This window comes from Littorina saxatilis, linkage group LG5 (assembly GCF_037325665.1).
Source record: "Littorina saxatilis isolate snail1 linkage group LG5, US_GU_Lsax_2.0, whole genome shotgun sequence".
In the NCBI taxonomy this organism is placed as follows: domain Eukaryota; kingdom Metazoa; phylum Mollusca; class Gastropoda; order Littorinimorpha; family Littorinidae; genus Littorina; species Littorina saxatilis.
Genome location: NC_090249.1, coordinates 63,994,353 through 64,016,063, shown reverse-complemented (window position 1 = coordinate 64,016,063; position 21,711 = coordinate 63,994,353). Strand labels below are relative to the sequence as shown.

General features: G+C 42.0%; 1 protein-coding gene across 3 annotated transcripts in view; it reads left to right on the top strand.

The window, feature by feature from the left end:
• LOC138967690 (ubiquitin carboxyl-terminal hydrolase 24-like) overlaps positions 1 to 21,711 on the top strand; it is a 315,079-nt gene that overhangs the window by 121,613 nt on the left and 171,755 nt on the right. For all 3 annotated transcript variants that reach the window (XM_070340337.1, XM_070340338.1, XM_070340339.1), the window contains 3 exons: positions 3,426 to 3,557; positions 4,729 to 4,917; positions 8,028 to 8,168. In XM_070340337.1, coding sequence (XP_070196438.1) covers positions 3,426 to 3,557; positions 4,729 to 4,917; positions 8,028 to 8,168 — 462 coding nt within the window. The remainder of the gene's footprint in view (positions 1 to 3,425; positions 3,558 to 4,728; positions 4,918 to 8,027; positions 8,169 to 21,711) is intronic.

The following is a 21,711-nucleotide window of genomic DNA, read 5'->3' as shown; positions in this document are numbered from 1 at the left end:
TACACATTGTGACGTGAGTGTCTTGTGTCTGTACACATTGTGACGTGAGTGTCTTGTGTCTGTACACATTGTGACGTGAGTGTCTTGTGTCTGGAGGCATTGTGACGTGAGTGTCTTGTGTCTGTACACATTGTGACGTGAGTGTCTTGTGTCTGGACACATTGTGACATGAGTGTCTTGTGTCTGTACACATTGTGACGTGAGTGTCTTGTGTCTGGACACATTGTGACGTGAGTGTCTTGTGTCTGTACACATTGTGACGTGAGTGTCTTGTGTCTGTACACATTGTGACGTGAGTGTCTTGTGTCTGTACACATTGTGACGTGAGTGTCTTGTGTTTGTACACATTGTGACGTGAGTGTCTTGTGTCTGTACACATTGTGACGTGAGTGTCTTGTGTCTGTACACATTGTGACGTGAGTGTCTTGTGTCTGTGCACATTGTGACGTGAGTGTCTTGTGTCTGTAGACATTGTGACGTGAGTGTCTTGTGTTTGTACACATTGTGACGTGAGTGTCTTGTGTCTGTAGACATTGTGACGTGAGTGTCTTGTGTCTGTGCACATTGTGACGTGAGTGTCTTGTGTTTGTACACATTGTGACGTGAGTGTCTTGTGTCTGTACACATTGTGACGTGAGTGTCTTGTGTCTGTACACATTGTGACGTGAATATCTTGTGTCTGTACACATTGTGACGTGAGTGTCTTGTGTCTGTAGACATTGTAACGTGAGTGTCTTGTGTCTGTACACATTGTGACGTGAATATCTTGTGTCTGTACACATTGTGACGTGAGTGTCTTGTGTCTGTAGACATTGTAACGTGAGTGTCTTGTGTCTGTACACATTGTGACGTGAGTGTCTTGTGTCTGTACACATTGTGACGTGAGTGTCTTGTGTCTGTACACATTGTGACGTGAGTGTCTTGTGTTTGTACACATTGTGACGTGAGTGTCTTGTGTCTGTACACATTGTGACGTGAGTGTCTTGTGTCTGTACACATTGTGACGTGAGTGTCTTGTGTCTGGACACATTGTGACGTGAGTGTCTTGTGTCTGTACACATTGTGACGTGAGTGTCTTGTGTTTGTACACATTGTGACGTGAATATCTTGTGTCTGTACACATTGTGACGTGAGTGTCTTGTGTCTGTACACATTGTGACGTGAGTGTCTTGTGTCTGTACACATTGTGACGTGAGTGTCTTGTGTCTGTACACATTGTGACGTGAGTGTCTTGTGTTTGTACACATTGTGACGTGAATATCTTGTGTCTGTACACATTGTGACGTGAGTGTCTTGTGTCTGTACACATTGTGACGTGAGTGTCTTGTGTCTGTACACATTGTGACGTGAGTGTCTTGTGTCTGTACACATTGTGACGTGAGTGTCTTGTGTCTGTACACATTGTGACGTGAGTGTCTTGTGTCTGTAGACATTGTAACGTGAGTGTCTTGTGTCTGTACACATTGTGACGTGAGTGTCTTGTGTCTGGACACATTGTGACGTGAGTGTCTTGTGTCTGTACACATTGTGACGTGAGTGTCTTGTGTCTGTACACATTGTGACGTGAGTGTCTTGTGTCTGTACACATTGTGACGTGAGTGTCTTGTGTCTGTACACATTGTGACGTGAGTGTCTTGTGTCTGTACACATTGTGACGTGAGTGTCTTGTGTCTGTACACATTGTGACGTGAGTGTCTTGTGTCTGTACACATTGTGATGTGAGTGTCTTGTGTCTGTACACATTGTGACGTGAGTGTCTTGTGTCTGTACACATTGTGACGTGAGTGTCTTGTGTCTGTACACATTGTGACGTGAGTGTCTTGTGTCTGTACACATTGTGACGTGAATATCTTGTGTCTGTACACATTGTGACGTGAATATCTTGTGTCTGTACACATTGTGACGTGAGTGTCTTGTGTCTGTACACATTGTGACGTGAGTGTCTTGTGTCTGTACACATTGTGACGTGAGTGTCTTGTGTCTGTGGGCATTGTGACGTGAGTGTCTTGTGTCTGTAGACATTGTGACGTGAATATCTTGTGTCTGTGCATATTGTGACGTGAATATCTTGTGTCTGTACACATTGTGACGTGAATATCTTGTGTCTGTGCACATTGTGACGTGAATATCTTGTGTCTGTACACATTGTGACGTGAGTGTCTTGTGTCTGTAGACATTGTGACATGAATATCTTGTGTCTGTACACATTGTGACGTGAGTGTCTTGTGTCTGTACACATTGTGACGTGAGTGTCTTGTGTCTGTAGACATTGTGACGTGAGTGTCTTGTGTCTGTACACATTGTGACGTGAGTGTCTTGTGTCTGTAGACATTGTGACGTGAGTGTCTTGTGTCTGTACACATTGTGACGTGAGTGTCTTGTGTCTGTAGACATTGTGACGTGAATATCTTGTGTCTGTAGACATTGTGACGTGAGTGTCTTGTGTCTGTACACATTGTGACGTGAATATCTTGTGTCTGTGCATATTGTGACGTGAGTGTCTTGTGTCTGTAGACATTGTGACGTGAATATCTTGTGTCTGTACACATTGTGACGTGAGTGTCTTGTGTCTGTACACATTGTGACGTGAATATCTTGTGTCTGTACACATTGTGACGTGAGTGTCTTGTGTCTGTAGACATTGTGACGTGAGTGTCTTGTGTCTGTACACATTGTGACGTGAGTGTCTTGTGTCTGTAGACATTGTGACGTGAGTGTCTTGTGTCTGTACACATTGTGACGTGAGTGTCTTGTGTCTGTACATATTGTGACGTGAGTGTCTTGTGTCTGTAGACAGTGCAACCTGTGTCCTTATTGTCTTTTGATGTTGTGTTTCAGTACATGATGACATACCTGTTGATGTTGTTGTGTTTCAGTACATGATGACACACCTGTTGATGTTGTGTTTCAGTACATGATGACACACCTGTTGATGTTTCAGTACATGATGATACACCTGTTGATGTTGTGTTTCAGTACATGATGACACACCTGTTGATGTTTCAGTACATGATGACACACCTGTTGATGTTTCAGTACATGATGACACACGTGACACCTGTTGATGTGTTTCAGTACATGATGACACACCTGTTGATGTTTCAGTACATGATGACACACCTGTTGATGTTTCAGTACATGATGACACACCTGTTAATGTTGTGTTTGAGTACATGATGACACACCTGTTGATGTTTCAGTACATGATGACACACCTGTTGATGTTTCAGTACATGATGACATACCCGTTGATGTTGTGTTTCAGTACATGATGACACACCTGTTGATGTTTTAGTACATGATGACACACCTGTTGATGTTTCAGTACATGATGACACACCTGTTGATGTTGTGTTTCAGTACATGATGACACACTTGTTGATGTTTCAGTACATGATGACACACCTGTTGATGCTGTGTTTCAGTACATGATGACTCACCTGAATTTCCTGCAGTACGTGCTACAGGAGGGCGTGCTGTACTTGTCGTGGAACCGAGCGCGTGACATCTGGTCAACCATGGTGGCCAACCCCCGCGCGTGTGACTGGGACAGAGAGGTCAGCAAACTTACATTCAGGCACTAGCTAACAACATACACTGGTTATATTATTGTCAACCATGGTGGCCAACCCCCGCGCGTGTGACAGAGAGGTCAGCAAACTTACATTCAGGCACTAGCTAACAACATACACTGGTTATATTATTGTCAACCAGAGGTCAGCAAACTTATATTCAGGCACTAGCTAACAACATACACTGGTTATATTATTGTCAACCATGGTGGCCAACCCCCGCGCGTGTGACTGGGACAGAGAGGTCAGCAAACTTACATACATGCACAAACAACGTACACTAGTTGTCATTATTGTCATCAAATGTTGAGCTAGTGTTTCGTTAACAAAATAGGTTTGTACAACAGGATTAGTAAGTGTATTTAGTCAAAGGAAACTTGACTGTTCTCTGAGTGGCTCGTGCTGCAAGTTTCCTGACTGCTGCCGCAGTCCGTGATTTGTCACACTATGAATGATTGTTTCAGACATGCTACAAATGTTTCAGGCATGCTATGATTGTTTTAGACGTACTACGAGTGGATAAAATGATTGTTTCAGACATTTTACAAATGTTTCAGACGTTCTACGAGTGGATACAATGATTTTTTCAGACGTGCTATGATTGTTTTAGACGTGCTATGATTGTTTTAGACATGCTATGATTGTTTTAGACATGCTATGATTGTTTCAAACTTGCTATGATTGTTTCAGACATGCTGAGATTGTTTCAGATGTGCTATGACTGTTTTAGACGTGCTATGACTTTCAGACGTGCTATGACTGTGTCAGACGTGCTATGATTGTTTCAGATATGCTATGATTGTTTCAGACATGCTATGATTGTTTCAGACGTGCTATGACTGTTTCAGACGTGCTATGATTGTTTCAGACATGCTATGATTGTTTCAGACGTGCTATGATTGTTTCAGACATGCTATGATTGTTTCAGATGTGCTATGACTGTTTCAGACGTGCTATGATTGTTTCAGACATGCTATGATTGTTTCAGACGTGCTATGATTGTTTCAGACATGCTACGAGTGGATGCAGAAGGGGTTGATGGACCTAGAGATGGTGTTTCAGACGTGCTATGATTGTTTCAGACGTGCTACGAGTGGATGCGGAAGGGGCTGATGGACCTAGAGATGGTGTTTCAGACGTGCTATGATTGTTTCAGACGTGCTACGAGTGGATGCAGAAGGGTCTGATGGACCTGGAGATGGAGACTCAGATGCAGTTGTTCCAGAAAGAGATCCTGCGACTAGAACCGTCACGCCTCAGTGAGAAGGGCTTCCACTGCTTCAAGTGTTTCTTTGAGAGCGTCAACCTCAAAGAGCATAGGCTGAAGAGGAACAACAACTCTTTGGTGAGTCACCAACCACCTCTCTTACCTCCCTTTTAACAACTCTGGTGAGTCACCAACCACCCCTCTTACCTCCCTTTTAACAACTCTGGTGAGTCACCAACCACCCCTCTTACCTCCCTTTTAACAACTCTGGTGAGTCACCAACCACCCCTCTTACCTCCTTTTTAACAACTCTGGTGAGTCACCAACCAAATACACTGGAACCTTCCTTTTAACAACTCTGGTGAGTCACCAACCAAATACACTGGAACCGTCCTTTTAAGTCAACAAATCTGGTGAGTCACCAACCAAATACACTGGAACCGTCCTTTTAAGTCAACAAATCTGGTGAGTCACCAACCAAATACACTGGAACCGTCCTTTTAAGTCAACAAATCTGGTGAGTCACCAACCAAATACACTGGAACCGTCCTTTTAAGTCAACAAATCTGGTGAGTCACCAACCAAATACACTGGAACCGTCCTTTTAAGTCAACAAATCTGGTGAGTCACCAACCAAATACACTGGAACTGTCCTTTTAAGTCAACAAATCTGGTGAGTCACCAACCAAATACACTGGAACCGTCCTTTTAAGTCAACAAATCTGGTGAGTCACCAACCAAATACACTGGAACCGTCCTTTTAAGTCAACAAATCTGGTGAGTCACCAACCAAATACACTGGAACCGTCCTTTTAAGTCAACAAATCTGGTGAATCACCAACCAAATACACTGGAACCGTCCTTTTAAGTCAACAAATCTGGTCAGTCACCAACCAAATACACTGGAACCGTCCTTTTAAGTCAACAAATCTGGTGAGTCACCAACCAAATACACTGGAACCGTCCTTTTAAGTCAACAAATCTGGTGAGTCACCAACCAAATACACTGGAACCGTCCTTTTAAGTCAACAAATCTGTGAAAATCAGGTCTTAAAAAGAGTGTCTTAAAATGGGAGTAAATTTACCGATGTTATAAACATCTTTCTTTCTTTATTTGGTGTTTAACGTCGTTTTCAACCACGAAGGGTTATATCGCGACGGATGTTATAAACATCTTTCTTTCTTTATTTGGTGTTTAACGTCGTTTTCAACCACGAAGGGTTATATCGCGACGGATATTATAAACATCTTTCTTTCTTTATTTGGTGTTTAACGTCGTTTTCAACCACGAAGGGTTATATCGCGACGGATGTTATAAACATCTTTCTCTCTTTATTTGGTGTTTAACTTCGTTTTCAACCACGAAGGGTTATATTGCGACGGATGTTATAAACATCTTTCTTTCTTTATTTGGTGTTTAACGTCGTTTTCAACCACGAAGGGTTATATCGCGACGGATGTTATAAACAGAAAATATTACAAAAGCATACTCTTAATAAGGGAAAACAAGGGGAAAGTTGTTCTTAACAAGCGGTAAGTTGTTCTTAACAAGGGGTAAGTTGTACTTAACGAGGGGAAAGTTGTACTTAACAAGGGGAAAGTTGTACTTAACAAGCGAAAGTTGTACTTAACAAGGGAAAGTTGTACTTAACAAGGGGAAAGTTGTACTTAACAAGGGAAAGTTGTACTTAACAAGGGAAAGTTGTACTTAACCAGGGGAAAGTTGTCCTTAACAAGGGGAAAGTTGTACTTAACAAGGGAAGGTTGTACTTAACAAGGGAAAGTTGTACTTAACAAGGGGAAAGTTGTACTTAACAAGGGAAAGTTGTCCTTAACAAGGGGAAAGTTGTCCTTAACAAGGGGAAAGTTGTACTTAACAAGGGAAAGTTGTACTTAACAAGGGGAAAGTTGTCCTTAACAAGGGGAAAGTTGTACTTAACAAGGGAAAGTTGTACTTAACAAGAGAAAAGTTGTATCTAACAAGGGAAAGTTGTACTTAACAAGGGGAAAGTTGTACTTAACAAGGGGAAAGTTGTACTTAACAAGGGAAAGTTGTCCTTAACAAGGGGAAAGTTGTACTTAACAAGGGGAAAGTTGTACTTAACAAGGGGAAAGTTGTACTTAACAAGGGAAAAGTTGTCCTTCAAGGGAAAGTTGTACTTAACAAGAGAAAAGTTGTACTTAACAAGGGAAAGTTGTACTTAACAAGAGAAAAGTTGTACTTAACAAAGAAAAGTTGTATCTAACAAGGGGAAAGTTGTACTTAACAAGGGGAAAGTTGTACTTAACAAGGGAAAGTTGTACTTAACAAGGCGAAAGTTGTACTTAACAAGGGAAAGTTGTACTTAACAAGAGAAAAGTTGTACTTAACAAGGGAAAGTTGTACTTAACAAGAGAAAAGTTGTACTTAACAAGGGGAAAGTTGTACTTAACAAGGGAAAGTTGTACTTAACAAGAGAAAAGTTGTACTTAACAAGGGAAAGTTGTACTTAACAAGAGAAAAGTTGTACTTAACAAGTGAAAGTTGTACTTAACAAGAGAAAAGTTGTACTTAACAAAGAAAAGTTGTACTTAACAAGGGGAAAGTTGTACTTAGCAAGGGAAAAGTTGTATCTAACAAGGGGAAAGTTGTACTTAACAAGGGGAAAGTTGTACTTAACAAGGGGAAAGTTGTACTTAACAAGAGAAAAGTTGTACTTAACAAAGAAAAGTTGTACTTAACAAGGGGAAAGTTGTACTTAGCAAGGGAAAAGTTGTATCTAACAAGGGGAAAGTTGTACTTAACAAGGGGAAAGTTGTACTTAACAAGGGGTAAGTTGTACTTAACAAGGGGTAAGTTGTACTTAACAATGGGAAAGTTGTATCTAACAAGGGGAAAGTTGTATTTAACAAGGGGAAAGTTGTACTTAACAAGGGTAAGTTGTACTTAACAAGGGGAAAGTTGTACTTAGTTAGTTGTACTTAACAAGGGGTAAGTTGTACTTAACAAGGGGTAAGTTGTACTTAACAAGGGGTAAGTTGTACTTAACAAGGGGAAAGTTGTACTTAACAAGGGGTAAGTTGTACTTAACAAGAGGTAAGTTGTACTTAACAAGGGGGGTCTTAATGGAGGGGCACCACTGTTTTAAGCAACTTTTTGTCTTGGTCATTATATCATATAAAAGTTGTGTAGATTTTTTTTAAATGATTAAAAACTTCCTGCACCCGCCTCTCGCCCAGACTATAGCTGGTGTTACCTGGTGTTGCAGATGGTGGAGAAGGTGGAGTTGCTGGGGCTGGACTACCTGTGGGAGGTTTGTCTTCACATACCTGACGAGGCCATCGCTGACTCCGCTATACAACTCTTGCTCAACATGTCTTACAACAACCTCAATCCTCGCCTTAAAAAGGTCAGAATAAAAGTACACATAATTATGCAAGAAGACCAATGAACATCATGCCATAAGCATGTGTGTTTATGTGTGTGTGTGTGTGTGTGTGTGTGTGCAAGTTTGTGTGTGTGTGTGTGTGTGTATGTGTTTATGTGTGTGTGTTTATGTGTGTGTGTGTGTGTGCATGTGTGTGTGTGTGTGTGTGTGTGTGTATGTGTGTGTGTGTGTGTGTGTGTGTGTGAGTGTGCGGGGATATTATTTGAGTATGTGTTTGACAGCAGAGGTTGTATTGTGTGCAATCTGTCGTTGGGTACCAGTCATGAAGTATACCGGCACGGTGGCCTAGTGGTAAGGCGTCCGCCCCGTGATCGGGAGGTCGTGGGTTCGAACCCCGGCCGGGTCATACCTGAGACTTTAAAAATGGCAATCTAGTGGCTGCTCTGCCTGGCGTCTGACATTATGGGGTTAGTGCTAGGACTGGTTGGTTCGGTGTCAGAATAATGTGACTGGGTGAGACATGAAGCCTGTGCTGCGACTTCTGTCTTGTGTGTGGTGCACGTTTTATGTCAAAGCAGCACCGCCCTGATATGGCCCTTCGTGGTCGGCTGGGCGTTAAGCGAACAAACAAAGAAAGAAAGAAAGTCATGAAGTGAATGGATGTTGTGTGTGTGTGTGTGCATGTGTGTGTTTATGTGTGTGTGTGTGCGAGTGTGCAGGGATATTATTTGAGTATGTGTGTTACAGCAGAGGTTGTATTGTGTGCAATCTGCTGTTTGGTACCAGCCATGAAGTGAATGTTCAAGTTGAAGTTTTTATTGGTCCATAACCCATGGGGGCATTTTGAACAATAAATACAATCAATACAATCATGATATATGCTAATATAATAAATAAAAAATAAAAATAAAAAAAAATAAAAAAAGTTATGAAAAGCTGTTACAAATTCTACAGCAGTCCCTGCAATGTACGGCCCCCGGCGTGAGCGGACACCTGACATGTACGGACACATTTGCTCGGCACGGAGTGTTTTCCTTCTATATTTGCCCCCCCTTAAGCGGACACCTGCAAAACGTGGACGCGGACACTCATTTTCGGTCCCAACAGCAGGTCATACCTCCAATGTACGGACAGACCATCGTCAAATTTTCACCACAACAAAATCGATAACAGAGCAGTCCGGCTCTTGGTACAAAGATCACAGCCGCAATGGCGTGATGACAGTCACTGATAACTTGAGTGCCCGTGTACCCATCAGGAGGGGGGGTAGTTTTGGTCAGGAGTGGAGTACATGCGAAGATGCCAACATGAAACTGCACTGTGCTCTTTATTCTTGTCTGTTGGACGTAAACAACAGAAACCACATGTACAGTCGATGAAGGTCCTGAGCGAAAGAGAGTGAAAAACCGGCCACAGTTCTCAGCATCGTGTGTCTGTGTGTAACCTCTTTCATTGACAAGATACTCTTGTTTCCCCTCAGCCTTGACCAGTGAGTCGGTTGCCTAATCTGTGAACCCTTCAGTTGTCTTGCTTTGTCAAAAGTTACGACACAGTCAACTGGTTTTGCTCTGAGTGAACAGTGCAGCTGGCCTCTCTGGCCACAGCCCCAAACAGTACATGGCTGGAGGGGTAGCTGGCTAAACTCTGTGCATGTGGGGTGTCCGGTGTCACTACATGTCAGCAGGAAGAGCATTGGAGAGAAATAGAGAGGTGTACTCTTCCACACAATTTCCAAGCATCAGTTGTCACGGCTTGGGGTAGGCATTAGTGAGGGAGAGTAGGAGCTGTGTTATGTACTGTGTATTTCCGACTGAAGAGTGAAAAGTCACTGCCATGCCACATGATCGGCATGCAGTCAATAAAGCCAGACAAGAAGAAAATAAATTACATGATTATGACATGCAGCTCTATCTGCTGCTATTTCTTCAAACTGGTTTTCAAGCTTATTCTTGCAAAGCATCTGCACACGCTCCTCTGTGCTGTGTTTATGTGGCTGCTTTCGTATGTCAGTGCATCGTGAGTGTGTTCACTGCCTTGAGGATTTATTTTATCTCTTCTTTTCAACACTTTTCATACAAATCATTTTTACAGAACGTTTAAAGAAGTATTAGGAGTTTATTGTTATTGTTTAGTAGCCACAAGAAGTGATTACCATAGACTCAATCCTGTTGTTTGTGTGTCTCTGTGTGAGTGTATGGGGGAGGGGGTGGTGTGGTCACCCCTCCCGTGACCGGACACCTGCAATGTACGGACAGTTTTGCTATGGCCCAAGGGTGTCCGTTCATGAGAGGGACTGCTGTATTAATAAAGTCCAAAATATTCTTTAGCAATTTCTTTTTCTTAGTAGCAAACAACTTTTTGAATTTAAGTGCATTAGGTTTTTTCCAATACAGTAAAACCTGTCTCTAAAGGACACCCTTGGGGTATGGTAATGGTGTCCCTATTAGACAGGTGTCCTTTCTTCACAGGTGGAGGGGCCGGGGCAATATTTTACAAAGAGCACTGAAAATAGAGAGAGAGAGAGAGAGAGAGAGAGAGAGAGAGAGAGAGAGAGAGAGAGAGAGAGAGAGAGAGAGAGAGAGAGAGAGAGAGAGAGAGAGAGAGAATTGAGCTATTGAATACATACAGTAGAACCCCCTGTTTACGACTTTGGAAAAACCTTGAAAATTAGGTCGTAAAAAGGGGGGGGGGGGGTCTTAAAAGGGGGGTTTGAGTTTTTGGCCCGGGCGGTCATGAATTAGGTTGCCGTGTATCTACTGTCATGTTTACACACAAACACACAGTTGCAGTTTACTGTCATATCAAAACACACACACACACACACACATACACACACACACACACACACACACACACACACACACACACACACACACACACACACACACACACACACACACACACACATTACAGCAGAACAACTTGAACTCAAATTTCAAAGAATATTTACTCATGGCGTAATACTAGCTCCCCGCTGAGTGAAGCACATTTGACATTGTGGCGCAACCAGTAAAATCCGAATGTCCTAACTCGATAGAAAGCATAACGACTTTTCTCCCGAATCATCTTTCCGCTCATATGAATGATTCGTCGCCTTGCATCGCTAAACTTGACCACGATCGTTGAGGTCTTCGTACAGGCTCCGCTCTTTGTGTACTTTCGCTTCGCTATCCATTTCACCATCAAGATAACACCGAGTCATTATCCTTGACGACACACAGGATTTTCGTATTCCGGACTCCCAAGGAAGTCGCCGCGGATTGCCACTTCGCTCGATTAGCGATTACTTTATTAGCTCTCTACTCAAGACTCGGCGCTTTTCTTTTTCTTTCGCGAATCTTTGTTTGTCAACAAGACAGTCGTCGTGACAAGATAGTGTGCAGAAAAAACCCGGATGTATCAGGATCTCATGCGCGCGAGATTTCATTTTTGGCTCACGAAGTGTAGCCTATGCGATGCTAACTTTTGTCTGTCTGTGCGTGCGTGCGTGCGTATGTATGTATGTATGTATGTCTGTGGTAGAAACTTTAACATTTGAAGACGTCATATTACATTGACGTCACATTATGACGTACGAGGGTTAGACGTCACGCGATGGAATTACTGAAAGTCTCGGTGATTGTTATTTTGAGCGGGCCGAGACTATTTGGCAGTCGTGTCCATGTAAGTAGGCTACATGCAGACAGACAGATCTAGATCTAGTGTCTCGCTTTCTTGCACAGTTTCACCTATGCTCTTTCTGTGTGTGTGTGTGTGTGTGTGTGTGTGTGTGTGTGTGTGTGTGTGTGTGTGTACTGTGTGTGTGTGTGTGACGAAGTGATTGAGTTTGTGTTACTGTTTGTCGATTTCTTACGTGAGCCTTAAAGGCTTCGCCTCTTGTTATTTCTTCTCGCGATAGTTGGAGGAGCGAGAGCCGCCATGTTGTGTTTTCGTCTGCTCGAAATATGCGCAAAAGTCGTAAATCATCCCAAAAAGCTCGGTCGTAAGTCGCGTTTTGGGTCATTATCCTTGACGATACACAGGATTTGCGTCTTCCCGACTCCTAAGGAAGTCGCCGCGGATTCTATCGTGCGCGAGAATTAATTTTTTTTTCGTCTCGCGATAGTTCGAGGAGCAAGAGCCGCCATGTATTGTTTTCGTCTTTTCGAAGTTGCGTTTTCATGTACGTAGTGTCCGTTTGTGACAGTGTTTACACTTCCTACGGTCCGAAAAATCGTGTCCGCGTCCGTAAGTGGCAGGTGTCCGTCCGTTAAAGGTTAGTTATTGTTGAAATCGTGTTCGTTCCATGATAAACTGTCCGTATGTAGCAGGTGGCCGTTACAACAAGGGTCCGCTAGACTCAGGTTTTACTGTAGTAAGGTGGTAACAACTCAGCTCTTTCTTCCTTGAAAAAATCAGACAAATAAATAATGGAATTCATCACCTATGTCTTGTGATACACATTTGGTGCAAGTTCTTTCTGACCTCGGGATGTTAAGATAACGTTCTTTCTGTACAGGCAAATTGTTGTTTAATGTTCTAAACTTCATCATTGAAACACATTGCTGATATGGCAGGTGTGTGACATAGTCTTCACATGCAAAAATATCTTTAAACATTCGATAATTCCAAAACATATTTTTTGTTCCAATTTCTGTAAACCATTTATGGATATACTGGTCATACAAGCTTCTTTTTACTTTCTGTTTAAACCATGCGCTTGAGTATTGAACATTTTCTTGAAAAGTCCAAAGGCCAGAGAGACCAATTTCATTTAAGGTTTTTCAATAAAACATAAATAATTAGATTCAATCATCTTGTTGATATACAATTTATAAGTAAAGCAATACACAATACTTGAAAATTTATTTGTATGAATAGGACTAATCAGTTTATACCAATAGCAAAGCATTCTACATTTCATATTAACATCTAGTGGATATCTTCCAAGTTCACCAAATATCATAGCATTTGGAGTTGATTTTTTTAGTTTGAAAACAATTTTATAAAAACGCAATTGAAGTTTAATAGCAAGTTCACAGGAACCAAAACCCCATACTTCACATCCGTATAGTAAAATTGGAGCAATCATTTTATCGAACAGGTCAACTTGTATGTCCACAGGCAGTGACAATTGTCTACAAGTACGCAAAAGAACAAACATTGCCCTTGAGGCACGATCATATAGATTCTTCTGTGCGACTGAAAATGTATTATTATAATTAATCTTAATGCCCAAGTACATTACATCAAACACTACTTCGATTAAATTGCCATTATACGTAAACAATGGTTTATTTCTAATTTTACCTCTGGAATAAAATATAACTTTCGTTTTGTTTACATTAATATTTAGACGCCATTTTAAACAGTATTCGTGCATTTTGTTCAAACATTCTTGTAGGTTTTTTTCAGACTCTGAGCAGATCACAGTATCATCCGCATACAGTAATAAAAACATTTGAAACAAAGCATTTACATCAGTATCATCCATTCCAACCACAACAGCCTCTCTTGACATAGATTGTAAACCATTACTGTTTTCCAACAGAAAAGGCTTTAGATCATTTAAAAATAGAGCAAAAATCAGCGGTGACAGATTTTCCCCTTGTCTAACTCCACACAAACTGGGAAAATATCCAGAACACTCACTATTAACTTTAACGCAAGACTTGGCATTTTCGTACATATTTCTTACAGTTTTTAAAAACTTCCCATTAACATCAGAACTAACTAATTTCTCCCATAAAAATGCACGGCGAACTTTATCAAACGCTTTTTCATAGTCTACAAATGCACAAAACAGTCGCTTCTTTTTGTTGAGAAAAAAATTTAATATACAATGCAAAGTAAAAACATGGTCTAGTGTTGAAAAACCTGTGCGGAAACCTGTTTGTTCTTGACCTAATTTATTATTACTCTCTAAAAAGTTTGATAACCTAGCATTTAAAATTGCACTGAAAAGTTTTCCGAAGCAACTGAGTATAGTAATTCCTCTATAATTTGTGGGGTCAGCTTGGGAGCCTTTATTTTTGTACAATGGAATAATTTCACCTACAGCCCATTGTGTTGGAACCTTTCCTGACTGCAAAACAACATTAAACAACAATACATAAATATCAATCATTCGATCATGTGACGCTTTTAGATACTCATTAATTATTTTATCCTGACCGCATGCCTTATTGTTTTTCAGCTTGTCTATGAGTTGTTCTTCAGTACTGGTGACAGAAAGGGGGAAAAGTGGTCAAAATTCAAATCTCTAGTTTTGTTTTTGAAATATTGCTTTTCATAAAGCAGAAATACTGTAGTATCTGTTGTACATAAGAAAAAATCACTGGTTAACATGGTTCCTACATAATCTAACTTTTAAAGCTGGTTCTTGTGTGTCTGTGTGTATGTTTGTATGATGACGATAGGACCCGAAACGGCTGCACGGACTGAGACAGGAATTGCAGAGAATGTTCTTTGCCACTCGAGTCGTGTCATAAGGTACTTTTGGAATAGCAAATTTGAAAGGATTCTTCAAAACACGGCGGAAAACATTATATACCCTGTGAGCTATCGAGGATCCTCCCCGTCTGGGCTGTCGAAACATGGTCTTGTTAAAAGACGTTTTCAAATGCGGTTAACGGGGAGATACACTCGAAGCACATTTAGCGAAGTTATGTTGCCAAATCATCAAAGATCAACATTTCACTACACGGATCGATGCACACAGTCGAAATAGATGTGACTTTCACACGACCGAAGACTACTTACTAGCAGACGACAAGATCTAAATAATTATTTAGATCAGTGTAAGAGCAATCCGTTGAAGAACAGTTACTCCGCTTATTCGTCTTCAGTTAAGCTTATTTCCCCTGCCATAAGTTTCCTTGAAGATCTGCAGTCGCGTAGTGAAATGAACTAGTGTCATCGGAAGATTCTTCTCAGTCAATGATCAAAGCACAGTAAGTTCTATGCTGACAAAAGTCACTTTCGGACAACACGACGATTGACTTAATTTATGAGCCCAAAGGTAACAATATCGACAAGAATGTACGCATTTGACATTAAATGAAACATTCATAGACAGTTTCCAACTCACCAGATCTGCCAAAGAGCTGTCATTCGTGAAAAAAACGATGATTTTAATCAGACAGGTATCGGAAACAAGCCTTGGTCACCTGCGTTATTCCTTCCAAGGCGACGTGACGGCGCCACATTTGTTTGTTTATGGCTGTTTATCGCGAAACAACACAGTTGAAATTTGTGTGTAAAATACCACAAATTTGTGGTGAATCAGTTCGTCATCTGCGTTTCGATTGTAATTAAGTCAGATTGGAGTTACTTTGAATCGAAGGCGAGGGTAACCTGCGTTATTTGTGGGACATCGTGAACAAATTTGATTGCAATATTTTATACAGAAAGTAAATTTCAATGATTCTGGCTCAGACTTGTAGATCTGTTATGCAGTGTGTTGGTAGTGTATCTGCTTTTCTGCTATGAAGCTCATTTGGAGTGATACGCTGATCGAAGTGGGGTACCCTATGTGGGACATCAGCCGTATGCAGATTACGCCTCAGAACACTCTCGCATTTCACAAAGACAACAATAATTTGCAACATTTCAAGAACTGCATCAGTTTTATTAGATACTATTTCAACAACAACAGCACAAACACGACTATTATCAACAACACAGAACGGGAGGTAAGTCTTCAAAGACGCACCAAGTGTGCGTTCCCGTTTTTGGACGCCATTTTTGCTGGCATTTTCACAGTAAATCTTAATATTTCCATATCTATTGAATGATTTTGGTATTTTCTTTGATTGTGCCGATTCTCCGATCTCTCTGGCATGTACTGGGTGCTTTGTGACCAGTTTCTCCCCTAGACTGTATTGAAAAATGCGTCCGTGTGAGCTGACCCCCACTTGTGACCAGTAGCAAAGAACAACTCCTATACATTTGATAACTTCCTCCTTTGTAAAAGGCGCATTAAGAAATTCATTACTTGCTTCATTTCAGGTTTCATTACTGTCATTCATTTCATTTTCATCACACTCTTGTAGTTTAGTGAAATGTTCAAAAAACTCCGAACAAGTTGGATAGTTAGTTTTGGAATTATTTTTTTTATTTTTATTTTTATTTAGAAGATTCCAGTATGCTTTCGGGTCAGTACTTCTTAACTTTCTCAAAGTTTTAACGAACGCATTATGATACAACTTGCATTCCTTTTTTATTGTCTTTTTGTATTCTTTAAAAGCACTCTTTTTTTCATGTTCATTGAACACATTTTTAAAGCGTCTTGCTTTGTTTTTCGCACGTAAGAATATTTTTCCTTTCTCTTTGCAAATTGCACTAAACCATGGTTGTTGCAGTTTGAATTTCTTTGAACGTGGTTTGTTCATAAATTTTTGTTCTTTAATTACACCGATTTTCTCAGCAGAACAATTTAAAATATCACAAATCTTATTAGTAACACTATCAACGTCATCTGTTGTCGTACTCTCACTTGTAGCTAGCATATTTTGTAATTTAGTTTCAACAGTATAAATATCATCCTCGTTCAGATTAACTACAAAAGCTAACTTGGTCCCATTATTATTATCCCATTTTGGTTTTGTGTACTTGTTATCCTTTTCTCTACTTTTAGACAGCAAATCTTCATTTTAGTTTTTTTTCACATCGTCTACTAGGCAATCATTAGTGCGTACTTCATTATGTTTTAGTAAATGCAAAACAACTGGACAGTGTACGTCAGAATACATTTCACAAAATTCCATCACAGAAAAATATTTAACTTTCGAGAACAAATCTTTTGACAGGATGCAATAATCAACAACGCTCTTATCCTTACATGTGCATTTACCAACCCCTGTATCATCGCCAACTCTACCATTTGCAATAACTAAGCCAGTCATTTTACAAAAATCAATCAATTTGAAACCAAGGTTATTAGTATTATTATCCTGTGATGCCCGCTCACCTATTAGAGTACCAACCTCATCAGAGTCAAACAAGTCATTATCCACAAAACCTTCTGAATGCTGATCATCTTCAAACAACATTTCACTCAGATGACCAGTGCGGGAATTTAAGTCTCCTAAAAGACATACATAATCATTATCTACCCCAAACTGCATGTACACCTCTTCTAATTCAGCATAAACATCTTTATTATGGTACGGTGATCCTTCTGGGGGAATATATAAAGCACAGAAAAGGGTGTCACGGCCAAGTACTTTCTTATCTAACTTAAAAAATAGTGCATTCTCACACATTTCTACATCCAAAAATCTATACCATATTTTCATCTCTTCTTTTATCTTATGTGACAGCTTTTTTTCTTCAAAAATAGTTATATTATTAGCAAACACTTCCCGTAATAAAACTAATACACCACCTGATTTTCTGCGAAATTTTCCTCTATTCTTATAGAATGCTATGTATCCTGTAATGTTAATCTCATCAACATCATCAAGTTTGCTCTCACTAAAACAAATAATGTCATATTTGGCATCAAATTTTACAAATTCAGGAAATTTTATCTTTGAATTGATTCCACAGACATTAAGCGTTAAGCAGGAGAGTATATCAGGATTATCCTCCTATATTCAGTACTAAAGGAATCTCCAATCTCACTATTAACATTGTATACATCTATTTAAACAGTAGATTTGTTACGTACATTCTCAACATCTAACGAGTCAAAATGAACATCAACATCTGACATTACAACAACATTATCCATTTCATGCGCATTGCCAACATCCAGAGAGTCATGCAAAATATGAACATCAGAAACATTTGCATACACATCGACAACATCAACATCATCAGTATCACCAGTCACCACTCTGTCTTCACCTCCCTCTTTACCACCATCATCACCCCAGTCACTCACTCTATCTTCATCACCACAGTCATTCACTCTATTTTCACCTCTCTCAACACCACCATCACCACCACAGTCATTCACTCTGTCTTCACCCCTCTCATCACCACCATCACCACCACAGTCATTCCCTCTATCTTCACCTCTCTCAACACCACCATCACCACCACAGTCATTCACTCTGTCTTCACCCCTCTCATCACCACCATCACCAACACAGTCATTCCCTCTATCTTCACCTCTCTCATCACCACCATCACCACCACAGCCATTCACTCTATCTTCACCTCTCTCATCACCACCATCATCACCACATTCATTCACTCTGTCTTCACCTCTCTCATCACCACCACAGTCATTCACTCTGTCTGCACCTCTCTCATCACCACCACATTCATTCACTCTGTCTTCACCTCTCTCATCACCACCACATTCATTCACTCTGTCTGCACCTCTCTCATCACCACCACCGTCATTCACTCTGTCTTCACCTCTCTCATCACCACCATCACCACCACAGTCATTCCCTCTGTCTTCACCCCTCTCATCACCACCATCATCACCACAGTCATTCACTCTGTCTTCACCCCTCTCATCACCACCATCACCAACACAGTCATTCACTCTGTCTGCACCTCTCTCATCACCACCATCACCATCACAGTCATTCACTCTGTCTGCACCTCTCTCATCACCACTATCACCACCACAGTCATTCACTCTGTCTGCACCTCTCTCATTACCACCATCACCACCACAGTCATTCACTCTGTCTGCACCTCTCTCATTACCACCATCACCATCACAGTCATTCACTCTGTCTGCACCTCTCTCATCATCACCACCACAGTCATTCACTCTGTCTGCACCTCTCTCATTACCACCATCACCATCACAGTCATTCACTCTGTCTGCACCTCTCTCATCACCACCATCACCATCACAGTCATTCACTCTGTCTGCACCTCTCTCATCACCACCATCACCATCACAGTCATTCACTCTGTCTGCACCTCTCTCTTTACCACCATCACCATCACAGTCATTCACTCTGTCTGCACCTCTCTCATCACCACCATCACCATCACAGTCATTCACTCTGTCTGCACCTCTCTCATTACCACCATCACCATCACAGTCATTCACTCTGTCTGCACCTCTCTCATCACCACCATCACCATCACAGTCATTCACTCTGTCTGCACCTCTCTCATCACCACCATCACCACCACAGTCATTCACTCTGTCTGCACCTCTCTCATTACCACCATCACCATCACAGTCATTCACTCTGTCTGCACCTCTCTCATCATCACCACCACAGTCATTCACTCTGTCTGCACCTCTCTCATCACCACCATCACCACCACAGTCATTCACTCTGTCTGCACCTCTCTCATTACCACCATCACCATCACAGTCATTCACTCTGTCTTCACCTCCCTTATCACCATCATCACAATCACAGTCCTTCACCACTCTGTCTTCACCTCTCTCTTCACCGTCATCACAGTCCTTCGCCACTTTGTCTTCGCCTCTCTCATCACCACCATCGCCACCACAGTTATTCACTCTGTCTTCACCTCTCTTATCACCATTATCACCATCACAGTCCTTCGCCACTCTGTCTTCACCTCTCTTATCACCGCCATCACCATCACAGTCCTTCACCACTGTCTTCACCTCTCTTATCACCATCATCAACATCACAGTCCTTCGCCACTCTGTCTTCACCTCTCTTATCACCATCATCACCATCACAGTCCTTCACCACTCTGTCTTCACCTCTCTTAGTCTTATCATCATCATCACCATCACAGTCCTTCACCACTCTGTCTTCACCTCTCTTATCACCATCATCACCATCACAGTCCTTCGCCACTCTGTCTTCACCTCTCTTATCACCATCATCACCATCACAGTCCTTCGCCACTCTGTCTTCACCTCTCTTATCACCATCATCACCATCACAGTCCTTCGCCACTCTGTCTTCACCTCTCTTATCACCATTATCACCATCACAGTCCTTCACCATTCTGTCTTCACCTCTCTTATCACCATTATCACCATCACAGTCCTTCACCATTCTGTCTTCACCTCTCTTATCACCATTATCACCATCACAGTCCTTCACCATTCTGTCTTCACCTCTCTTATCACCATCATCACCATCACAGTCCTTTACCACTCTGTCTTCACCTCTCTTATCACCATTATCACCATCACAGTCCTTCACCATTCTGTCTTCACCTCTCTTATCACCATCATCACCATCACAGTCCTTCACCATTCTGTCTTCACCTCTCTTATCACCATCATCACCATCACAGTCCTTTACCACTCTGTCTTCACCTCCCTCTTCACCGCCATCACCATCACAGTCCTTTACCACTCTGTTTTCACCTCCCTCTTCACCGCCATCACCATCACAGTCCTTTACCACTCTGTCTTCACCGACTTCACCTCCCTCTTCACCACCACCCCTATAGCTAATCACAATTATGACTCCACCACCCTCATCATTGCCATCACTGCCGGGACCACCAAAGTCTTTCCCAAAACCACCACCTCCTTTCTTCTCATAGTTCGCAGCACCACACACCTGGCTCACATGAGGGGGAGACGCTGAATCAATGCCCCCAGGGCACCGCTAACCCTCAGTCATGGCAGACCCCAGACCCCCATCTGCAGGTTCCTCAGCAAGGTGCGACAGACCCAGGGCATGGTAGTCGACTTCGGTGACGCCCAGTTTGAATAAGTCATGACGACCGGTTTGGGACGGTCTGATGGATGAAGGCCAGGAGGTGACTTCTTCGCACAGAAGATCTTGCCATCGATGGTCCAAGCGTTGTACGGGCCGAGTTTCTTGACAAAGCCCAACAACCTGGCCCTCAGCGGGGTAATGTCATCATTGATGAAGACATTCTTGTACTCCGGTTTGTCTTTGAGGGTTTTCTTGTTTTTCATCACTTCACTTCGCTTGCGGCGAGAAACAAATCTAACAAGTATGGGGCGAGACCCTTTCACTACTTTTCCTGCTCTGTGTGACACGTCCACACCTGCATTCTGAAAGACTTTGATGGCTTTCACCTCCACCTCTTCCGCTGTCTCACCAACACTCTGCGGAATACCAAACACTCTGACACTCTCTCGCCTTGTGTACTGCTGAAGTCTGTCATTTTCGTAGGTTAGTACACGCACAGCAGACAGCAACCTTTCAGACCTCGGTTCTGGTCTAGGGGAGACAATCGATTCCAAACGTTCTTCGATCCCTGTCATCACACCCCTCACCACCTTGCTAACCTCCCCTGACATTGCTGTGACCATCATGGGTACCATCTTCACACCCCTCACCACCTTGCTAACCACCACTGACATTGCTGTGGCCATCATGGGTACCATCTTCACACCCCTCACCACCTCACTAACCTCCCCTGACATTGCTGTGACCATCATGGGTACCATCTTCACACCCCTCACCACCTTGCTAACCTCCCCTGACATTGCTGTGGCCATCATGGGTACCATCATCACACCCCTCACCACCTCACTAACCACCACTGACATTGCTGTGGCCATCATGGGTACCATCTTCACACCCCTCACCACCTCACTAACCACCACTGACATTGCTGTGGCCATCATGGGTACCATCTTCACACCCCTCACCACCTCACTAACCACCACTGACATTGCTGTGACCAT